General features: G+C 40.9%; 1 protein-coding gene across 4 annotated transcripts in view; it reads right to left on the bottom strand.

Annotated features, from left to right (window-relative positions):
• Positions 1 to 9,420, bottom strand: part of LOC143296160 (serine/threonine-protein kinase PAK 4-like) — a 34,580-nt gene extending 25,160 nt beyond the window's left edge. For 3 of the 4 annotated variants that reach the window (XM_076607966.1, XM_076607964.1, XM_076607967.1), the window contains exons 1-3: positions 8,854 to 9,393; positions 6,336 to 6,564; positions 4,174 to 4,998 (exon numbers count right to left, since the gene is read on the bottom strand). In XM_076607966.1, the coding sequence (XP_076464081.1) occupies positions 4,174 to 4,998; positions 6,336 to 6,551 (1,041 nt within the window). In that variant the 5' untranslated portion in view covers positions 6,552 to 6,564; positions 8,854 to 9,393. Of the gene's footprint in view, positions 1 to 4,173; positions 4,999 to 6,335; positions 6,565 to 8,853 lie in introns of all 4 variants that reach the window. The other variant, XM_076607965.1, reaches the window with a different exon arrangement.
• Positions 9,421 to 19,607: the final 10,187 nt, after the last annotated feature.

Below are 19,607 nucleotides of genomic sequence, written 5' to 3'. Positions count from 1 at the left end.
ACTATCACTATTAACATCCTGAAACTTTTTTTTTATTTCATTACTTCACTTTGTACAGCTAACAGTCATGAGAAAAAACTCCTGACAAAATGCAAGATGCACCACTGATTCTAAGTATGTCATGCAAAAATATAAAATAAAGGCTGCATGTCAAAATTTCATTTCAATCTTATCAAATTTATAAAAAGCAAGACTGAATAAAAGAATGAAATACAAAAATCAAAAAAGGATAAAAGAAAAAGAAAAAAACAGAAAGAAAGAAAGAAAAAACCTTTAAAAATAAATATGTGTCATGACATGCATACATGTATGTGTGTGTAAGTGTGTGAATGAGTGAGAGCGAGTGTGTGCATGCATAATTGTGTTAGTGTGCGCTTGCACACATCTATGCACTCAAAATAATGTACATATCAATCATGTGCATATGCATCCACTTGATTAAAAGCCATATTTGCAAGTCACTCATGGAACTTAAAGGTAAAATAATCACATCATGAACTAAATAATCATATCAGTGTACATTCATACATATACCAGCATAAGTTAATGGAATAAGTGTGAAGCCTCTCGCCACAGGTTAGAGCTTATATCCCATTACAGTTTACACAGACCGGGGCGACTGATAACAACTTCTACGACCACACCATTTATCCTTGCTATGTGTAGTCTGGTAACATCACAAATTCTACAGTACAACCATAACACCCATCCTTGCTAACTCATCTCCTCCACCAGTGCCAGTACTGTATAGTACATCACACATGAATACAAATAAGAGTGATTCATATATATCTATATCTTGATATATAATCATATGTGTATCTATATCATACATTTAATGTGTTCACACTGTTCTCCAGTTTCTCACGTGATTTCTGATTCCAGTGTATTCTTTTCCCTCATCTGTTTGTGATGTGAAACCCTAAGTCAAAGCATGAAATCACAACAGTGCACTGGTATACATAAACCAGTAACACACTGATCTGTCTACATGTGCACTTACCACTATATCAGCACATGTGCTGCCACTCAGTGTCACTATTACTCCAGTTTTGACAAGATGTGTAACTTGGCAACAATACTTTGCTTGCCTTTCGTTGTAAATGAATGATTTTTAATGTTGATTATAAATATTACTGGCACCACCAACATAAATTCTTTATAATAGCACTTTCTTCAGCTCGTTAACAATGCAGAAAATCCTGTAACGGTGTTATAATTCATGCTCAAAATCAAATATATGTTTCAGAAATTTGTTTTAATTCATTCAAATTTAAAAATAAGAAAGAAAAATAGAGTGTATTACAATATTTGAAGACCGTCTGCAGTATCCGCTTATTCCTCTGAATCTACAGTGCAAACCACTAAAACATGACACAGAAGCACAGCCAAACTAATATGCATGAACACCAACACTGTACAGATTATGTGAAAACTGACAAACAAGAACACTCACACTTTCTGCTGTCTGCAGTATACATGTGCATTCAATAAGTGCTATAAGTTGAACAAGAACAAGTCAACAAACATGAAATGTGTTTTGTTTTGGGCAAATGAACAATAATTTCACACACTGACACAGCCAAAGTCTGTTAATGATTACTTAAACAAACTGTTCTACTATTCTAAGTTTCAAAGTCACATGTACACTTAATCAATATTTTAATTTTCTGTCACTGACATATTAATTAACAGCAGACAAAACAAAAACAAACAACAACAACAAAACAACAACCACCAACATTGAACAAACGCTTGCAAGAATGTTATTTCAAATTACTGCTGTTTAGCCAAAAATCCAGAAATAGATTTAGAACTGTTCCAACTGCATTTTATTGCATGTCTTTATCCATGAATTAAAATAATTCATCTGCCTGATCTACCAGAGGAGAAAATATCAATTGAATAACCAAATAAAAATGCTGGTTTTACTGTCATGTAATTCCTCAAGTCGTAGAAAAAGAAAAGAAAAGAAAATCTTAATAATGTAAATAAGTGTATAAGTTTTACATGCATGTGGAATGTGGGTAGGGGTGAAGTGGGAGGGAAGAGATCAGGATATCAAGAGAGAGAACTTATAAGACCCAAGATGATATTTTATCAATGTTTGTAATATCCAGTTATTGATTTATTAATCTAAAACTACAATTCTCTGATCTTATTGTAAAATATCTTAATTACATGCAAATATTACTTTCAAATGAATTTCAATGATTTCTATAAGAAAAAAAAAGTCTAACATCAATACTTATCAAAAACCCCAAAACCATATAACAAGAAATACATTATAAAATAATAAATAAGAACATCACGTAATGCACAGTTAAAAGTAAAACAACAGAACTAAGTTTGCAAGACAGGCCAGGTCTTCTTTTTCAGCCACAAAGTTTCCATCATGTGGAGCACAGTACACCAGTGTTCACAAGATGGTGGCACAATGCCACGCTTGTGCTGCTTCATGTGGTTCAGTTAGCCTGTTTTCTCTGGTGGGTTTGTCTGTTGGCACTCCAGCAGTCTCCAATTTCCGCACCCCTTATCAACCCACTACTCCTCTTTCCCTCTCTGGGTGGAGGGCACTAGCAGCTGTAATCATGCCAATAAAACTTGGCATTCCTTCTGCAACAGCTAATGAGCTTCCTCCCTCTTTCTGTCAATACACAAAACCTATACACTTCTCTGCTGAAAAAAAAAAAATGCCAGTACAGCCTGACAGCTAGTTATAAACAGCAGTGAGGTGATACACTATTTTGTGTTTATGATATATATGGAAAACTGATCATATACAGGGGGTGGGAGGGGGATGATTACTGAAATTCTGACCAAGCCAAAACTTGTAAACGATGAAAACCAACTGATCCAAATCTGAATGGATTATTACTTGACTGGCCAAAACTTGTAAATGATGAACACTAGTTCTGGCTGAATGACAGCACAACCAGTCAAAACTTATCATGATGACCTCTGACTGATGAAAAAAAAATTGTAAAAAAAAAAGAGATAACTTCTTTACATATATGAATCAGGAAAATATCAAGACTGATTTTGTCTTACACCTCTCTCTATAACCATAATGGATTTCTGGTTTTGTCTTCAGAATTTATAGTAACAACCTGCACTTTTACTTTCTTAGTTTCTATATATGTAATCCTACATCAATAACATTAGCTATTTGCTTACACTGTTAGTGTTACTCAGTATCACCTGACCAAAGAGGAAGAGCAAGGGAATGCGATCAGTGCCATGTTCATCCAGGAGCAACAGCACAGTAGGTCTGCTGACACATTTGTCTTTAATTTCTCTGGGTTAATTTCACATTCATTCACTGCTATTTTTATTTCAGATGCTCAGCTGACTGCAGTTCATAAATGGCTGCTACTGACTATTTGTGCGTGCATGCTTGCTTGTGTGTGTGTATACATGAAATCCGAAACTGAAGAAAAAGAAAAGAAAGAGGTCTTGAAAAAAAAAGAAAAAAAAGGGTAAAACTTATGAAGCTATCTGAAATTCCAATATGCCTGGTTTTTGTAGTGTTTGAAGTGCACAAACACATTATTTTTCTTTGTGGTAAAACATTTTCTTCAGAAACAAAACCTTACAGATGCATTTGAACTATGTCCCTGAAGAGATGGATTCAATGGATACTCAATTAGATTACATAACCAAGTTGTTTTTTAAAATCCAATGGCTGCAGAAGCAGTGACAGCAATGTTATATATGTATATATCCAAAGCTCAGTCAAATTATGGACCACCCAGACTGTCTGAGATGGAGAAATTTATCATTGTCAATAGCAGCTGCTTCAATTTGATCAAGATAATACGTAAAATCAAGTGAACCTAAGCTCATTTATTCAAAATAACTTAAAACGTCGATTATACAACTAAAGTCAGAACATAAAAAAGCTATGTAAAGTTCACACGTCTGAACATGAAAAAACACTAAAGATGAGAAATTCATACCTGGTACAAGACATAAAATTAAAAAAAAAACAAAAAAATAATATCTACCTATCTATCTATCTACACACACACACACACACACAAGCACACACACGTTATTTATGTGTACACATAAATGATTCTCAAACACACAAGTAATGATCTTCCAAACACGAAATCTAACAGCGACCATTCCCACACTCTGCACTGCAGACCACACATACAGCTTACTCACCCTGCGGTACATCTCAGCAGGCGACCGCGGCAAACTGTGGGGGTTGTAAGCAGACTGGTGGCCATGGTCTGGGTGTGGGGGGGCTGGCCCTTGGTTGCCTTGGTGGCGATGAGGACTCGTCTGAGGTCCCCCATTGGTCAACCCTGGACGGAAGCGATCATCCATCTGTGGGGGTCGCTGATTCTCCATACCCTGTGGCCCGCGCTGATTGGCATGGGGCATGTGGTTGCTTCTGGGATGCTCATCCCCACGGGAGTACGGGTCTCTGTCAAAGGAACTGTTGCGGCTGGGGTCATGCTGCTCATACGAGTTGTTGAAACGGCGCTCATAGTCTTGCTGCTGCTGCCCTGGGGGGTACCTTCTATCCAGGGTGCCTCCCTGGTGGTCCTTGGGATCCTGACGATAGTTGTTCTGGGGAGGCCCCCTGTTATGGTAAATGTAGTCTCCCCGCCGAGGGTCTCCTTCATATGGGTATCTACCGTCTTGCTCTGGTGGAAATCTGCCTTCATCCCTGGGATCCCTAGGGTAGTTTTTCCGTGGTGGGTACTCACCCCTCTGATAGTCCATGTGATCATGAGGGTCATGGTACCCTGGGTAACCTGGCTGACCTCCATGAGGGTACTGATGGCCAGGGCGGTCTGGGTACCGTGAGTGCACCATGTCATCCTCTGGCACTGTAGGATAGTCATTGTTAGCTGGGTGTTTCCTGTGGTACGGTGGGGGGCTCTCACGCCGAAGTGAATTAGAACGAGCAATGCTGATGTTGCCTATGTCTTGTGGGTACTGACTGTTCACATTGGTGGAGGAATTTCCTCGAACAATGGTCTGTGGATCAACACATCTCAATGTAATATTTGCTTCTTCTTTTTTCTTTCTTTCTTTTCTTTTTCTTTTCTTTTCTTTTTTTTTTTTAAACAAGTCTGTGTTTTCTAACTCTAAGCATGGGCAGATCATTCACACTTTTTTTTTCCAGCTGACCTGGTGTATCACCTAAATTTACTGAGTGTCATTACTGTTCCAGAAGATTCTTTCAGAATCTTTATCATTCATATGATTAACAAACCAAAACGGGAAAAAATAATACCCAGAGTTCTAAGTATTTTGTTCAGTCTTGCACAAGTCTGCATGTGCACTTGTGTTTTGTGTGTACAGCTGTGTGCCTGATTTTTTTCAAACAATCTAATTCTTATACATGTATACAATGCATAGCTGCATTATATCATGCAGATCTTTTGCCATGTCAGCTTCCGCATTTCATTTCCCACACAAAAATCAACTGGCAAAGAAGATATGTGTTTTGTTTTTGTCTTGTTTTAAAATACATAATTTTTTTTTTCTATTAGAATAATAGGATTAATATGACATCTCGAGCTGAGGAGAATATTGTGCAAAAGAACAACATGAGTATGTATGTAACTAATAATTTCAACAAGATAACTACTTCAGGATAAAATACATTTTCAGTATATGCCAAAAAATCAAATTATGCTCCTGAAAATGTTCAATAAATTATCAAATTGTCTTCTGTGTCAATTGAAGCATTTGTTACTTCTGTGCTTTTATGACCATTTCATATGTTTCTATTTCAACTTGTGTGCTTAATCAATTCATTTTACTATTCCAGTATTTCATTTGTAAAGCTTGCTGCTGCTCGTATTAAGGTGCTACATAAAAATAAATCATTATTATCATTATGAATATTATCATTATTAGTTACATTCACTTAAAATTATATTTGTTGGGTAGATGTTATCAAGTGGTGGTGGTGTTGTTTTTTTTTGTGCAAATATTTTCTCTTGACCATAAAGATTTATCTACATCAAGCCCACATTTTCTAGGACAAAAATAAATAGTACATGGTATTCCTGGTTCCTTACCAGCTTAGTTTAACATTTTCAGAACATTCTGTGTGGTATACAGTTCCATTTGGAAAGCAGTAGTTTATCTTGTATTTTCCAACACACATATTTAATATAAATTCCAAAACGTTTAGCATTCCTAGCATAATATATTCCAAACCTTTTGGCATTCCTGACATAATTCATCTCAGCCTCTCATACCTGGTAACCTTTTGCCAGTATCATTGTAGTTATTGCTTTGAACTTTGCCTCAACACTGACTTTTTAATATACTCTTCTTTTTTTTTCTCTCATCTATCCTACCTTCAGGGGGTTGATTTCCATAACGGTGATCTGTGATGGGTCGACAATGGGCCGTGGCCTGGTGGAGTCGTTGCCAATGATGCCCGCCCATTGTGCAGGCAACCCAGTAAACTTTCCTTGTTCCCTATCAAACCCAGTGTGCACGCGATGCTGAAAGTTGGAGGGCGAGGAAATTTCAGGCCTCTTGCCACCCTTGGCCTTTTTACGTAACATCATGGCTCCTAGAAGTCTGCAATGTAACAAAACAATGACAGCAAAGTAGCATCACCCACAACCCATTTTATTCCATGTACTAAATCCAAACTGGTCTATGATAAGACAGAAAGCAGTCAGGTTAACAAGGAAGGAATTTCTGATCAAACAAGTCCATAGTCTCATATGCTATCGACCAAGAGAGTGGCTGAGCATTCTTTGCAGTTATTTGAATGCTGTCTTGTCCCTATTCTACTGAACTTCATTCCCCCCCCCCCCCCCCCCCCCCCCCCCAAACAGAGCTATTTCCTTTCAGTGTTACAGTACTTTTTCACAAATACAGAGACAGATAAATATGCACAAATTCTCACCTGAAATCCAGTTCAGAATACTGAACACTGGGCTTGGTACAGTGTGTGTCAATGTGTACTGAAGATAAACCATGATCTTGAAATTTCTCAAAAACTTAAACTGTTACAGCATATTTTCTTTAGTTTTTATTTTCATATCTTTATTTCTTTTATAGTGGATTGCTTCACAGAACTTTCCAATACTTGTGACATCAGCAGGGCTGAATCCATAGGCTGCAACTGATAATATACCTCTGAGACTGAAGCAGTGTTTATAAAGAGCATTGAATTTAAAGGGTGTTTTAGACGTTACAAACCCAAGTGAAAGATATGTTTTCCTGTCATGATCTAACCTGAATTTTATCATTTATCCCATTTCTGTGATGAATGAGAACAAATCTGGAACCAGAAAGTCAGCAAATGATTTTTAAAATTGTTATCAGTCTATGATAATTTTCTTTCTCTTTCCTTTTTTTAATGCTTAAATTTGTGCAGTCTTCATTGCTTCTATTTTCTTAATTCTGCAAAGAAGCCCTGATGTCTGCTGTTCTTCACTTCTTGAGTACTGTTTTTTTCTTCTAAATTTATTATAGCTACAAATGCATATCTTTCTGCCATATAGTGATATACTTTGAAAATTTATGCTTGACATTTTCTATCTTCAAGGTGACAAGTTAAACAAAATAAGACTAAGACTTAGAGTCCTGGCAATATCCACAGTTCTTCCCTGTACTTTCGTTTCAAAGAAGACGAAGAAATGTGTAAATTGGCAAATAATACTGTAATATACTTTATATAGTTACATACACTCTGCATTTCTTTCCCTCCACTCTTTTAATGACCTTCTTTACAGGATTCAACAGGGTAGGAAGTAAATTACAATGTTATTGATCAATTTACAACTTTTTCCATGACCTTTGAAACGAAACTGAATGGAAAGTGTACCGACAAAGTAATGCGGATATTGCCAGAGTCCTTATCCTTGACATTTTCACCCACTAGTCAAGAAATTCGTACACATGCATACATTGATATAATGACAACATGCAATTTACATGCACACACACACACATACACTCATTAGAATATCATAACACACACATCTTTCGTCAGGGAAATATGTGTGAACTACAAATTTTGACTGAAACAAAGAAAACATCTGGCCACACCAAAGGGCACTGGCAAGAATGCAAAAGACTTAGGCAGACAGAGAGACAGACACACAGGGTCAGTAAGATGGATGACAATCCTGTCAGAGACAGACATAAGATCACACACACACACACACACGCATTGAAACTAGTGACAGTTAGTCAGATGGACAAAAATCCAGTGACAGATGTAAAGAGTAACAAAAGTAGATTTAAAAAATATTGTTTCCATAAAAACAGTAACTAACACCATAACCAGTTTACCAATGTATGTGTGTGTGTGTGTGTGTGTGTGTGTGTGTGTGTGTGTGCGCACATACTGTACACTGCGTGTGTGTATACCAGACAGTGAAAGTGACACTGAGAGCACGTGAGTATATGAGGGGGGAGGTGAAGAAGTGGTGGAAAGGCATTTTTTTGGTCATTCTTTTTCTTTCAGATATCATTTCAACACAAGGTTCCTGACCTACGCATAGTATTGGTAATCAGTGTGTACACAACCCCATCATCTTATGTAATTTTGTTTGCTGCCCTAAATCAGTTCATCAAAGTCCTTCCCCTCCTATCCCGATCTCCTGACCTGTCCACGGCATCTGACTATTTGTGTTACTCTTTTTGATCTGGTGGGAGTTCATGTCATAATTGGACAAGTATGACAAGATCACAGTCATCAGGAAGAAATCCAGCTTCCCACACAACGACGAAAAACTGGGCGAGGATGGGAGGGGCTCGCAGCCCGTCACTCTGATTAAGTATTTCTTTGGCTGAGAAGTTCTGGTCAATTCTTTCGCTCAACGAAAAAAAAATAGTCGGTATCAAACTTACCTATCTGCTGAGGCAGCAGCAGTCGGTTTTCGAACCTGCCGGGTTATGATGACAAAGTTGGCTCACCTGGAAACAGGCTGCGGTCCCCCCCCTTCACAAACCCATCCCGACTTCCTGTTTCCGATTCGTCCGTTTAGATTTTTTTCAGGTGTAAATTCTCACGTTTGGTTTATACCAAACTATTCAACCGCGCACAGTATGCACAACTTTAAGAGTAAGCAGCAATATAAACAAATTGTCAAAACCACCAACTTTATGGGGAAAATTCTTGCATCGCGAAACAAAACTTTTTGCTCCACTCAGGGAGCAACACACCTTGTCGACACTCGATCCGAAGTTTCCCACTCCACAAACTTATCAATAAACGAACAGGTACTAAAATGATGTCTACCAAACACCACATTCACTTGAAATATTTCTGTACAAGCAATTCACGATGATGCTTTTTTCTTACGGGTTTTAGAGATCATCCAGGTGTGCCAAATTATTGGATCAGCATTTGGTAGGAAAACCAGACGCCATATCAGAAAGGTGAAGTTGCATCCGGGCATTCGTGTTAGAGGGCGCTCCAGCAAAACAATCGTCACACCTTTCCCACGAAGGTGGGCTCCACAGGCGCTTGAGTAAGAAAAAAAAAGAAGAAAAAAAGAAGAAAGCTCTCGTCTTGGGAAATGGGTCATACAGACATCACTGTTCTATCAATGCAAGAGTTCGTGACATGACATGAAAACACCACAGATGTTTGTTGTTTCTCGACACACCAAGGTTAAACGCTTCCGTCGAAGAATGAATACAGAAATTAAGCTCGCTGTGTGCGTGCCTAAAATTAATGTTATTGCATACGACGAAAAGTTGAAAAACCATAGTTTCACACACACACACACACACCGACGTGACAATGATCTTGACACGTACATGTGTTCAGAGTGTTTTTCTTTCTGTCGTAGTAGTCAGTTTCCCTTTTCACTACTGAATTCAGTCTGACTAGTACGAGTAAAACGAATTCACCTGATTGCTTGCGCGCGCGTGTCAGTGTGTGTGTGTGTGTGTGTGTGTGTGTGTACAGTGTGCCAGTCCGGAGGGGGGGTTGTCAGTGTGTGTGTGTCAGTGTGCCGGTGTGTGTGTGTGCGTGTGTGTGTGTGCGCGCGCGCCAGTGTGTGTGTGTGCCAGTGTAGTGTGTGTGTGTGTGTGTGTGTGTGCGCGCGCGCCAGTGTGTGTGTGTGTGTGTGTGTCAGTGCCGGCGGTGCCACGGTGTGTGTGCCGTGTGTGTGTGTGTGCGTCAGTGTACGTCAGTCAGCCTGCCGTGTCACGGTGTGCCACTGAGTGTGTGTGTGTCGGTGTGTGTCAGTGTAAGTGTGTCAGTAGTGTGTGTGTGTGTGTGTGTGTGTGTGTCAGTGTGTGCCGTGTGTGTGTGTGTGTGTGTGTGTGTGTGTGTGTCAGTGTGTGTGTGTGTGTCACGGACGGTGTGTGTGTGTGTGTGTGTGTGTCAGTGTGGCCGGTGTGGTGTGTGTGTGTGTGACTGCCGTACGTGTCAGTGTGTGTGTGTGTGTGTTTGTGTGTGTGCCAGTGTGTGTGTGTGTGTGTGTGTGTGTGTGTGTGTGTGTGTGTGTGTGTCAGTGTACGCGGCACTGTGAGGGGTGTGTTTGCATGCGCGGCGCCGGCGTGTGAGTGCGTCAGTGTCAGTGTTCACAGGCTGAGTCAGTCAAAGCCCGCAGTGTAACGGGTTGCAGAATGGTTAAGACTGATGCTCAGCTGCCAATGTAACGCCGGACGGAGTCTGTGACAAGAGAAGCTGATGTGTGTTCAGTCGAATCCCGTCGCTCTGGCGGCTCGTCCATTCTCCGAAGTTTGACTGGAAAACTCGAACTGTGCGTCTACTGCAGTCATTCGGATGAGACGAGTAAACCAGCCGTGGTCCTGTGTGCAGCACGCACTTGGCGTACTGAACTTGAAAAGAACCCATGGTAACGAGAATGTAGTCCGCCGCGGCCGGGCCGGCCTCAAGTCTGGCAAAATCCTCCCGCCTGCACTCAGATAGGAATACTGTACAAATATATCAGTGACCATGCATTCAATAACCTGACAATTGAGCATATAATTTTTCACTGTAGCTTGATGAAGCCTTTTGTACACGAAAGTGTGTCTTCACAAGTGACTGAGAACGTTGATGTTTTTGACTTTTTGCATTCATTATCAGTTGTTTCGCTTGTCAGTTTAACGACTTCTCTTTTACGAAGTCCTTTAAGTAATTTCCTGTAACTGTATTTAGAGGGGTTTTTTTGTTTGTTTGTTTGTTTTGTTTTTCTTTCAAATTTCACCCACATTTTTACCCTCATTTGCCCAGTTTCCCCAAACCCTCCATTCATCCACATCTCCCACCCCTTATAACAGATAATACTCAGATGTATTCATAAATACTTTTACAAAATGTCTTCAATCACCGATATGTGTGACGGGACATTAAACAAAAATTCCTTCCTTCCTTCCATGCATTCAAGGCCTCAGTGACTAATCGCGCTGGGTTATGCTGTTGGTCAGCCTGGCACTGATCTGCCTGATAGATGTGATATAGCGTAGGCTAGATGGTGGATTTGTCCAAGAACTGATGTAGTGACACCTTCAGAAATTGAAATTAAAACTGAACTCATAGCGCGCCGACGGAGAGAGAGAGAGAGAGAGAGAGAGAGAGAGAGAGAGAGAGACGCACACTCGCGCGCGCACACACACACGCACGCGCGCTGATACACTGACGGCGCGGCACAACGTGGCGCACGCGCGCGCGCGCACACACACACACACACACACAGAGGCAGATATTAGACACACACTGAGACACACACACACCGACAAGACAGACGCCACACACACACACACACACACACACACACACACACACAGAATCACGGTTTTTTTGTTGTTGTTTTTTTCTCTTCTTTTTTTCGGGCTTGCCAGGGCATCGGCATTGTGACGGGATCAAAGGCGCCTTGTTCAGTTCTTTCCCTGCCGGCATTCCTGACGAGGGATGCAGGACCGCGTGTGGCTGACACCAGTGAGAGAAAACATTCCCTGCGTTTGACGCTGTGCTACCCTGTAGTATAGAATAGTCTAGTCTTTTATAATTCTTTCAGTTGATTTTTGTGTCAGATGAAACAATACTGATGCAGTTTCATCTGACGCCGGCAAAGTTCAGCTTAATCAACCAGCCAACTGACGGTTCACTGACGTGACTTGACAGGCGAAACGGTGCATGCTATGAATGGTTGATGATCAAGGAGTCCAGGGGTGAAGATGGAAATCTTAATTTCTCCTCTTTTTGTGCACAGTTGCAAATGAATTAACAGTGAATTGTGGCACAAGTTAAAAGGCGGTGTTATGAAGTTCTAAAACTTAAGTGGTAAGACTTTAAACCGGCCCTCCCGTCCGGGCCACCTCCACCCATTCTTCCTACTTATTTATTTATTTATCTAGTTGTTTTTTTTTCCAGTCTCCCTCAATAAATACAACGGGAAAAAATATAACGTTACGACAACCATTACGACAGCTGGCGGCGTGTTATAAACATGGTGGTGGAGGGAATAATATATCTTAATAAAAGAATCAGTATTGTTCAGGCATTTTATGAAGCAGAGATAAGATTTAACAAAAATGTTGTACATCTTCCAAATTATTTCAACTGTAAGTTTGTATACGGCATTTGAGATTAACGTTTTGCTATTCTTTCAAATAAAATAATAAAACAGTGGACATTGGAAAAACACAAATTAGTCAGCAGCAGTATGGAACTGACGAAGCACTGAATGAACTGAAAAGTCAAACAGAACTCATGAACATGCATATGTTGGTACATTTGTCAAAAAGCACGTTTCACATTTTTTCTCTCTAAAACCTTTCTTTTCTGTTTCATTTAGATTGGGGGAAAAAATTATTAGAGCATATCACAACATGCATATTCACACCACAATACCAATACACACACAAAAACCCTGCTTGTTCCACGCCCCCCACCCCCCAACCCCCTACCCCGCCCCCATTCCTCAACCCCACCTACACGTCACCCCTGTGCAGTAATTCCCACATACCATCAACACCCCTCCCATTCCAACTGGGAAAAAAAAAAAAAAAAAAAAAATCCGGGCTAATTTTGCCACTTCAGTGGTTTGACTCAGCACAAACAGCCATCAATGCTGCTTTATTTACTGCTTAAATTGTAAAAAAAAAAAAAAAAAAAAAAAAGTGAGAGAGAGTCAGAGTGAGACAGACAGACACACACACACACACACACACACACACAGAGTGAGAGAGAGAGAGAGAGAGAGAGAGAGAGAGGTACGGTAATGATAATAGTATCCAAAACGGATAAAATCATACAGGTCTAATTATGTTGAACGTGTTCTGACAACAGGCACAAGAATAATTATTTGACTTTACCCACATGTCAACCCCTCGATCCACTCCCCTCAGTGTGACTGGCAGAGTGAATGTCCACACCTTGTTGTGAACACTACTTATCCCGTCCTGAGGGGAAAAAGATCCGGATTTTGCCAATAATTACAGTAACTGGAAAGTTAAAGGGAGGCAATCATTATTGACTTTAACAACTTCAGTGCATCAAAATTGACACAAGCAGCACATATGCTGCAGCAACAACAACATCAGACTGAAGAACAATGAATCAGCATTCATCGCCCATTTCAGAAGTGTGATTGCAAAAATAACTGAATGTACATGAAAGGCAAGTGATGAAGTTAGGGGAAGATTTTAATCCCGCATCTTCACACCCGGCCGGCCTCTTCTTCGCATACCTTTTTGTTTTGATGTTAAAAACAAATAAACACGCAGTAGATATGCCATAACAATTGATGGTGTGCAATAAATACGGAGGGGAAGTATGTTTGTTCACAGAGAAGGTTTCAAATTACCTGACACTCTGTTCACACAAAGCAGACAGCGCGTCGTCTGGTTAGGACAGGCAGCGGCACTCTGACTGAAAAAGAATGCCGCTTAGTGGTGATTTATCGTTTTTCCTCAGTTCCATGAAGTCACGTGCATGCGTATTACCGCGCGCGCGAGCACGGAATGGCCTGCACAAGTTGGCGCCCGAGAACTAAACACACACACACACACACACAGAGGAGGGGAGAGAGAGAGAGAGAGATGAAATGAAATGAAATGAAATGAAATTGTATTTATTCAGAAAAACATCGGCCCATTCTGAAGTATGTAGGTATACCTTATAAGCAGCGGCTGCTTTATCCAAACCCCATATTTCGGATCCATACTTTCTGTGCTATGGGCTGCACTTGGGCATCAAAGCGTCAGTTTTGAACGTAATCCCGATAAATTACCTTCTAACTTAAATAACGTTCTCAGGATTCCCAGTAGTGTTTTCTTTGTTGTTGTTGTTTTTGTTTTTTTTAACCCTGCCTGTCACAGTCAGGTCATAACAATTTAAGCTGCATGAAGACTAAGCTTCGTTGAAAAAGTATGATATGCCTAAGTACTAATGAATAATAATCACGGTATTTATATAGCGCTTTCGCACCAGTCATTCACACGCATGCATAACTCTAAAACTGGAGAAACTGAAGACAGGAAGAGACAGGGAAGGGAGGCTATTTTGGGAAGAGGTGCGTTTTAAGACCAGACTTCAAGAGCTGAGTGTGGAGACTTGACGAAGCGAAAGAGGAAGTTCTTTCCAATTGCAAGGTCCAGAGACAGAGAAAGAACGGCGGCCAACAGTCGAGAGTTTGAATCTGGGTATGCGTAAACAGAGTGGATCCGCAGCCGATCGCAGCGAGCGAGATGGAGTGTAGAAGTGAAGGCAGCCGCAGAGATAGGAAGGAGCGGTTTTGTGAATGCATTAAATTATTTTATGACACAGAGTGCTGATCTTGTACTTTATTCTGTGTGAGACAGGGAGCCAGTGGAGATGTTGCAAAAGAGGAGTGATGTGCTCAGATCTTTTCTTTCTGAGGACAAGTCGGGCAGCAGAGTTTTGTATGCCCTGAAGAGACTGAATGGATGAAGCAGGCAAACCAGACAATAGAGAGTTACAGTTGTCAAGGCGAAAGAGAATGAGAGAAACGACAAGTCTAGATGTTGCGTCAATGGACAGATATTTCCGGATGGAACTGATGCGCCGCAATTGACAGTAGCAGGATTGACATGTCTGATTGATAAATTTTTGCATGGACAGTGTGTTGTCAAGGTCAACGCCGAGGTTCCTGACTGAACTGGAAAGAGGGATGGATGCACTGCCAAGTTAGATTGTGTCAGTTGTAATGGAAGAGAGTTTTTGTTTAGTTCCTATGATCATTGCTTCAGTTTTGTCCGCGTTCAGTTGTAACTTATTTTGAGTCATCCAACCGGTTTCGAATGTCCAAGAAGCAGTTGGAAGTTTTTTGCAAGAGCGACGACAATTTTTCGGGGGTATCACTCTTCTGGAGTTGAGTGTCATCAGCATGAGAATGATGACTGACATTATGGCGGTTGATAATTTCAGCGAGAGGAGCAGTGTACAGACCGTACATTCAATATAACTATTAACAACTTCCATTTCCATAAACCAGTCTCTTCCGTGAAACTAAATAAACCCCTTTTCTAAAACAAACAAACAAACAACAATATTTGATTAAAAAAAAAAGGGTTCAAGGTGACAGAATGGTTAAGGCGCTCTCCCAATAATTATAGTGATGGTCTGGGTTCGATTCTCAGTCTTCGCCCTTTTCCCGAGTTTGACTGGAAAATCAAACAGAGCGTATAGTCATTCGGATAAACCGAGGTGTCGCGGTGTGCAGCACGCACTTGGCGCACTGGGAAAAATCAGTGGCAACATAAGTGTTGTCCTCTCAAGGCCTGACAAGCGTGTTGGGTCATGCTGTTGTCACGCAACTTCCCGGCAGATACGGTGTAGCGTATATTATGGATTTGTCCGAACGCTGTGACACTGATAACTGTGGCATTGTGCAGAACGTATCACAGCGTGGCAACGTTTGGCTTTCGGTTGGTACAATGTGGCATAGCAGCATAGATTTCACTCTAACCCCATTTCGATCTCTCCACCAGAAAATACGTTTTCGGGTCCAGGTCCGAAACACTCCGTTTAACACCAGTATGATCGCCTTGCCGGAAAACATTGCCCCGTGTAACCCCCCCAAGGCCCGCCACCCCGCCCTCCCCCACCTCCGGTCCCGGGCCGCTCCCGCAAGAGACCCTATGTCCCCCTCTGCTCATATGCGTGTGCAATGTGTTTCTATTAATTAATTAATTGATTGATTTATTGATAGTGTGGGTGGAGATTGGGATGGGGTCTACAAATTTCAGCAACGAAAAAGTAGTGTTATTCATTGTGAGACAAAGACACATACGAGCTATTGCTTCTTGGCTTTTCCAATACAGGTGAAGAAAAGGCACAGTACAGAGAAATGAACCCAGAAAATTCCCCTAAATTTTCTTACAATTCAAAATGTCCATCAGCAAACAATCTGAAAGAGTTTTTTTGAAAAGTTTGGTCCTTTCTTGACTTTCTTTCTTTCTTCTTATTATCATGATGATGATGATGATGATGATGATGATCAGTGATGATGATGATGATTATCATTATTATATTTTCAGAGAATGCTTCTCACCAGCAGCATGTAAGCGTGCACGGCTTTTCACAGATCGAGAAAAAAAAACAACACGGTTCCTCGCTGGGCCGTTTTCTCACCACCAGATATGTTGGCATTTATTTTATAGGAACCATTATATCATAAAGGCATTCACTTGTGACTGATTTCATGTCGTTATTCTTTACTTATTCCTTCTTCTGAATGTAGCTGGGTAGCGGTTTTGCTTTATCATCTCTGGGGGAGCGAGTTCCACAGCCGGGAGGCGCCTTGAGTAAACCAGCTTGAGCTTGACTTGAACAGTTCCATCCTTTGGATTGGGATATGGAGTGTTTAGTTGGGTGTTTATTGATGGGTCAACAGGATTTGTTTATATTAACTCTCTCCATACGAACGGCGAAAGAGAAGACGTTAACAGCGTTTCACCCCAATTACCACCATCAAAATATTGCAAGCGGAAGGCTCTTATACTGAAGGAGGTGAATGTTGACAAAGAATACCACAATTCTGACGACGGAAGCTAAAGGTTGGGTCATTGAGACACCCACTGGACATCCGAGGGGTCTGTGTATAGGAGAAGAGAGGACTGACCGTACTGAGTGCGTTAACGTTGGTGGTGCATTCCCTGTCTTTCTTCATTCAACCCATGGATCAATGGGAGACTAACTGCGTCTTGATAGCCTTAGTCCAGACTGAAGCGAAGTCTTGATAAGCTGATAAGTATTCCGTCAGGTTGATCCACCAGACAAGGCGTAATCATGTTGAGTGTGAGTGTCAGTGTGTGCCAGTGTGTGTGTATGTGTGTTGTGGTGTGTGTGTGTGTGTGTGTGTGTGTGTGTGTGTGTGTGTGCGTGTGTGTGTGTGTGTGTGTGTGTGTGTGTGTGTGTGTGTGTGTGTGTGTGTGTGTGTGTGTGTGTGTGACAGAGAGTGAACGAACGAGCGAACGAACTTTTTTCTAATGAGGGAAGGCATGTTTATAGTTAACCGTGATGTAAGGCGCTTTGAGCAGCATTGGTGCTGGATATCGCGCCATAGAAAAACTATGTATTATTATCATTATTATTATTAAGTAGAATAAGCGTGCATATGCTTCTTTACATACAGCCCTCAGGGCAAAGTGAACATGAAGTAAAAAATATCCACAAAAACAACAGAGGGTTGTAGAAATACACACAGAGTACATACATGAACACGTGACACATGTGCATGATACGTGAATTCATGAAAAAAGTATGTATGTAAGTATGCATGGGTGTAGCGGTGCAGAGGGACACACACACACACACACACACACACACACAGAAGACAAATGTTCATTGTACATCGGCCTCAGGCCATTACTGATACAAATACATGGGGAGAGAGAGAGAGAGAGAGAGAGAGACATTGAACTGAACTGAACTGAATAAATTTTATTTTCTGCCGATGGTAATAGAGTAAGCAAGACAATGCTTTTCATCATCCAGTCCTCAAAGAGAAAACAGTAAAATAAAACAAAAGAGGGGAATCGTAATATCAATACAGCATGCACATTAAGAGAGAGATAACGATAACGATAACGATAACGATTTTTTTTATTCAGATAAAGGCCAAAGCCCCTTACTGAAGGGAGTGACATTAAAGAAAGATAAATAAGATTTTACATGACACACTATGCATCTTCAACACAAACCAACCAAAAGATATCTAACACAGATGTTCAACAACATTCACGTCGTAACTATTCTCAATCTCTTCAATGCCTCATATATATAAATGGCCAAGTTACACAGAGTAGACTCATGTCTTGACGACATGAGCAAATTAAATCTAAAGTTAGATGGATCTTTATAATACTTTGGTTGGATTAGTTTTTGTCTGAGGTCACTCAAGGCAGGGCAACATAACACAAAATGTAGCTCGTCTTCCTTACCCAGATTACATAAACGACAAGTAAACACCAAGAGAGAGAGAGAGAGAGAGAGAGAGAGAGAGAGAGAGACTGAGAGATAGATAGATAGATAGATAGAGAGAGAGAGAGAGAGAGAGAGAGAGAGAGAGAGAGAGAGAAGAACAAGAACAAGAACAAAAATTTAATCTCCAGGCCTCCGGCCCCTAGAAAGAGGTCAAAAGTACACAATATGGTGATCACTCAGCCACACCAAATGTAAAATACGTACTAACTTAACCTGCAGAACAAAAGTGCTTCTCGTGCATAGTAAATTAATTCTAACTTTCATCATTGTTGTCACAGAATTCCTGTCGTATCTTCAGGGCATTAAATATATAAATGCATAGTTTACGAATACTGTAAACAGAACCATTCTTCATCAAGTGAACATACGACTGACCTTCAGAGTTCAGATGTTTTTGCCGCAGGTTATTGTAAAGGACACAATTGTTTATAAAATGGTTTTCATCTTCGATTACATTACAACGTTTACATGAAACCTGAGGAGGGCGACAACGAAAATCACTGAGGCCATCGTCTACATGTCCATAATACGCTCCATCTTCGAGATGCGAACACTGCATGGGACCCCACAGCAAAGAAAGAAGAGAACAAGATAGGAGCAGTCCAAAGGAGAGCAGCACGATTTGTACCGTGACTATATCTTTTTAGAAGAGAGAGAGACAGAGAGACAGAGAGAGACTGGGAGGAAAGAATGGGAGATGCAGCGGTTCCATCTCGAACTGAAGTGCAGTGTCCTGACTGGACTGACGTGCATCACGACAAGGCCGAAAACCAGCAGTCCTCAGTCATCAGTACCACAGACATGCACGGTTACCACCTAGAACCTGTGACGTCAACGAACTATCTGGGGTGTCATACTTCAAATATTCGCCTCACCAAACATACTGACAGTATGATAACTAAGGAAAACAGGATACTCGGTTTCCTGCGATGAAAGCTGAGGAGGGCGACAACGAAAATCACTGAGGCCATCGTCTACATGTCCATAATACGCTCCATCTTCGAGATGCGAACACTGCATGGGACCCCACAGCAAAGAAACTGAGAAGTGAACAAGATAGAAGCAGTCCAACGGAGAGCTGCACGATTTGTACTACATCGACACTGAAGGACAACCAGCTACTGCAAGCACTGCAGTGGGAAATCCTGGAACGTCGTAGGAGGGACAGCTAGATTGTCCATGCTGTTCAAGA

The sequence above is a fragment of the Babylonia areolata genome, chromosome 21, assembly GCF_041734735.1.
Source record: "Babylonia areolata isolate BAREFJ2019XMU chromosome 21, ASM4173473v1, whole genome shotgun sequence".
In the NCBI taxonomy this organism is placed as follows: domain Eukaryota; kingdom Metazoa; phylum Mollusca; class Gastropoda; order Neogastropoda; family Buccinidae; genus Babylonia; species Babylonia areolata.
Note: the sequence above shows the minus strand (reverse complement) of the source record. Positions and strands in the feature narration are given on the sequence as shown.